A 2,777-nucleotide genomic window follows, 5' to 3' on the forward strand; every position below is an offset into this window, starting at 1 on the left:
GTCCTGATATGCTGAGGTTTTGGGTTTGATCCCTGGGTCAGGGCACATACAAGAAACAACCAATGAATGCATAAATAAGTGGAACAACAAATTTCTCTCTCTCTCTCCCTCTTTCCTTCTAAAATCAATAAAAATTTAAAAATAAAACTAAAGAGCACAGTTACATCTGACTTGCTAAAATGTTATCTATAATGTTTGCATTATGTCATTGCAACTAATCAGATGAATTACTTCTCATCTTTTTATGTTTTTATATGCTCTAAAATAGCATTTCTCAAGCTCAGCCCTATTGACATTTTGGGCTGGATAATTCTCTGTTGTTTTGTGCATTGTAGAATGTAAGCATCGCTGGCGTCCTCCAACTAGATGCCAGTAGCATTTCCTCCCAAATTGTGACAACCTAAACTCTCCTGGTATTGCCCTTGGGAGATGGGGGAATATTCCCTTTTTTCTATTCTACCATAATTTGTAAAAGATAGAAATACTCTACTTTTTTATTCTTCAAGCTTAGTTATTGGTGAGGTTTTTCCTGTCATTGTCATTTTTTCTCTGCTGAGTTTAATTTCTTGGGGTAGTTTGGTGATTGAGATTTTCCTAAAAAATTATCCACTTATATCTGTTGCCAAATAAAGTGTTATACTTATGCATCTATTATATTATATTTAAAGTTTTATTTCTCTGTGTACCTCTTTATAAAAAATTTATCATGAGGTTAATCATGATTTTTCTAAAGTTTTCTTGACCATTCTTGAAAAAAAGTGCACATATTTTCTTTATAAATAATCAACTTTGGCTTTATTGTTAACTCATTTGTTTGTGCTTTTTATTTTTGTTAATTGTCTCTTTTGACATTTATTTAAATATTTCCTAACAATTTATATTGAAAATTAAAAAAAACAATATTTTACAGCCTTGTTTTCTAATAAATGCCTGTTTTTCAGGTTATGCTTTGCATTCCAATGTGTTGCCCCACAGGTTTTGATATGTGCTTTTGTCACTTTTATTTAGTTTAAAAGATTGTTTAGGTAATCTACTAGGGACTTTTCTAGTCAGGGATGATTTAATTGTGATTTTTGTTTCCACCAAAAAGAATGACAGACTGAGGAAAATTTTATGTGGTATAATTCAGGGAATTCTCTCTTCTAAACAAGTGAGGAATACTGGTAGCTTAGGAGAGAAGCTTACTATCAGCAATAGTAATTCAGTGAGTCTCAAAGTGCCACAAAGATGTTCTAAGTGATAAGCTATAATTCATTATGTCATGTTCAATTATTCAAATATCCCTGTTTTCTCAGTCCCTCGTTATGTTGGTCCACAACAATACCAATGCTCAGCTTCTGACCTTCCTCCTGACGGGTATCCCAGGCTTGAGAGCCGCCCATGCCTGGATCTCCATCCCTTTTTGTCTCCTGTATGTCATCGCCCTGTCTGGGAACAGCATGATCCTCTTTGTGGTCCTCCGTGAGCAGAGCCTCCATGAGACCATGTATTATTTTCTCTCTATGCTGTCAGCCACAGACCTGAGCTTGTCCCTCTGCACACTTTCCACTACCCTTGGTGTCTTCTGGTTTGAAGCTCGAGAGATCAACTTAAATGCCTGCATTGTCCAGATGTTCTTCCTCCATGCATTTACTTTCATGGAGTCTGGGGTTCTGCTGGCCATGGCCTTTGACCGCTTTGTGGCCATCTGTGACCCACTGAGGTACACCACCATCCTCACCAATGCCAAGATTGCCCAGATTGGGGTGAGCATATTGGTAAGGAATGTCGCTGTCATGTTGCCCGTTGTGCTTCTTGTCAAGCGGTTGTCCTTCTGCAGGTCTATGGTCCTTTCACATTCTTACTGCTACCATGTTGATCTCATTCGGCTCTCATGCACGGACAACAGAACCAACAGCATCCTTGGTCTGTTTGCACTCTTCTCCACGGCGGGGTTTGACTGCCCTTGCATCTTGCTCTCCTATGTCCTGATCATCCGATCTGTCCTCAACATTACTTCTTCAGAGGGGCGGCAGAAAGCCTTCAACACCTGCATATCCCACATCAGCGCTGTGGCCATCTTCTACGTCCCTCTCGTCAGCTTGTCCCTTGTTCATCGCTATGGCCGTTCAGCACCTCCATTTGTCCACACCCTCATGGCCAATGTCTTCCTGCTCGTCCCTCCCGTGCTCAACCCTGTCATCTACAGTGTGAAGACTAAGCAGATTCAACAGGCTATTGTCAAGGTCTTAATGCAGAAGCAGCTGCAAATCTAATCATCAATTGTCTCAAGGTAGAAATAAAGCCAATTATGAATGAGTGCTTTGATAGAATGGGGCAATTGTCTCCAAAATGCCTAGATATGTTTCCAATAGTCCAGACTATACAACTTGTTGCTTCAATGATATTTGCTTAGTTTCCTTCCTTTAAGTCCATATTAATAAAACCTACATTATGATTTTGTTTTCAAGATAAGGTGAGATAATCTATATAAACAACTGTTCATATTAGCAAATAGTATGAGACCTCAATAAAATAGTTTATTCAGATTCTGCATATAATCCTAAAAGTCCAGATTTAATGTTGGAAACTTTATTAATAAGCCAGTTGTGCTTTTCTGAATGATATACAAAATGTACTTCAATTAATTGGACCTTTTTTCCTTAAAATTCTTGATTCTCTTGCATGCTTCTAAAATACACAAATTATAGAGTGAATCCTAAAAAACACATCAATAAATCCATGCTTTTTTGGTCAATGAATATTTGATAAAGGATGCAAGAACATATTGGAAAGAC

General features: G+C 37.9%; 1 protein-coding gene across 1 annotated transcript; it reads left to right on the top strand.

The window, feature by feature from the left end:
- Window positions 1-1,304: 1,304 nt before the first annotated feature.
- Window positions 1,305-2,255, top strand: LOC308565137 (olfactory receptor 51F2-like; the record flags this gene model as incomplete). Its single annotated transcript, XM_081153951.1, has 1 exon — window positions 1,305-2,255. One exon carries the CDS (start codon window positions 1,305-1,307, stop codon window positions 2,253-2,255), a length of 951 nt encoding a protein of 316 aa, XP_081010077.1.
- Window positions 2,256-2,777: the final 522 nt, after the last annotated feature.

Source organism: Miniopterus schreibersii (assembly GCF_964146895.1).
Source record: "Miniopterus schreibersii genome assembly, chromosome: 12".
NCBI lineage: Eukaryota > Metazoa > Chordata > Mammalia > Chiroptera > Miniopteridae > Miniopterus > Miniopterus schreibersii.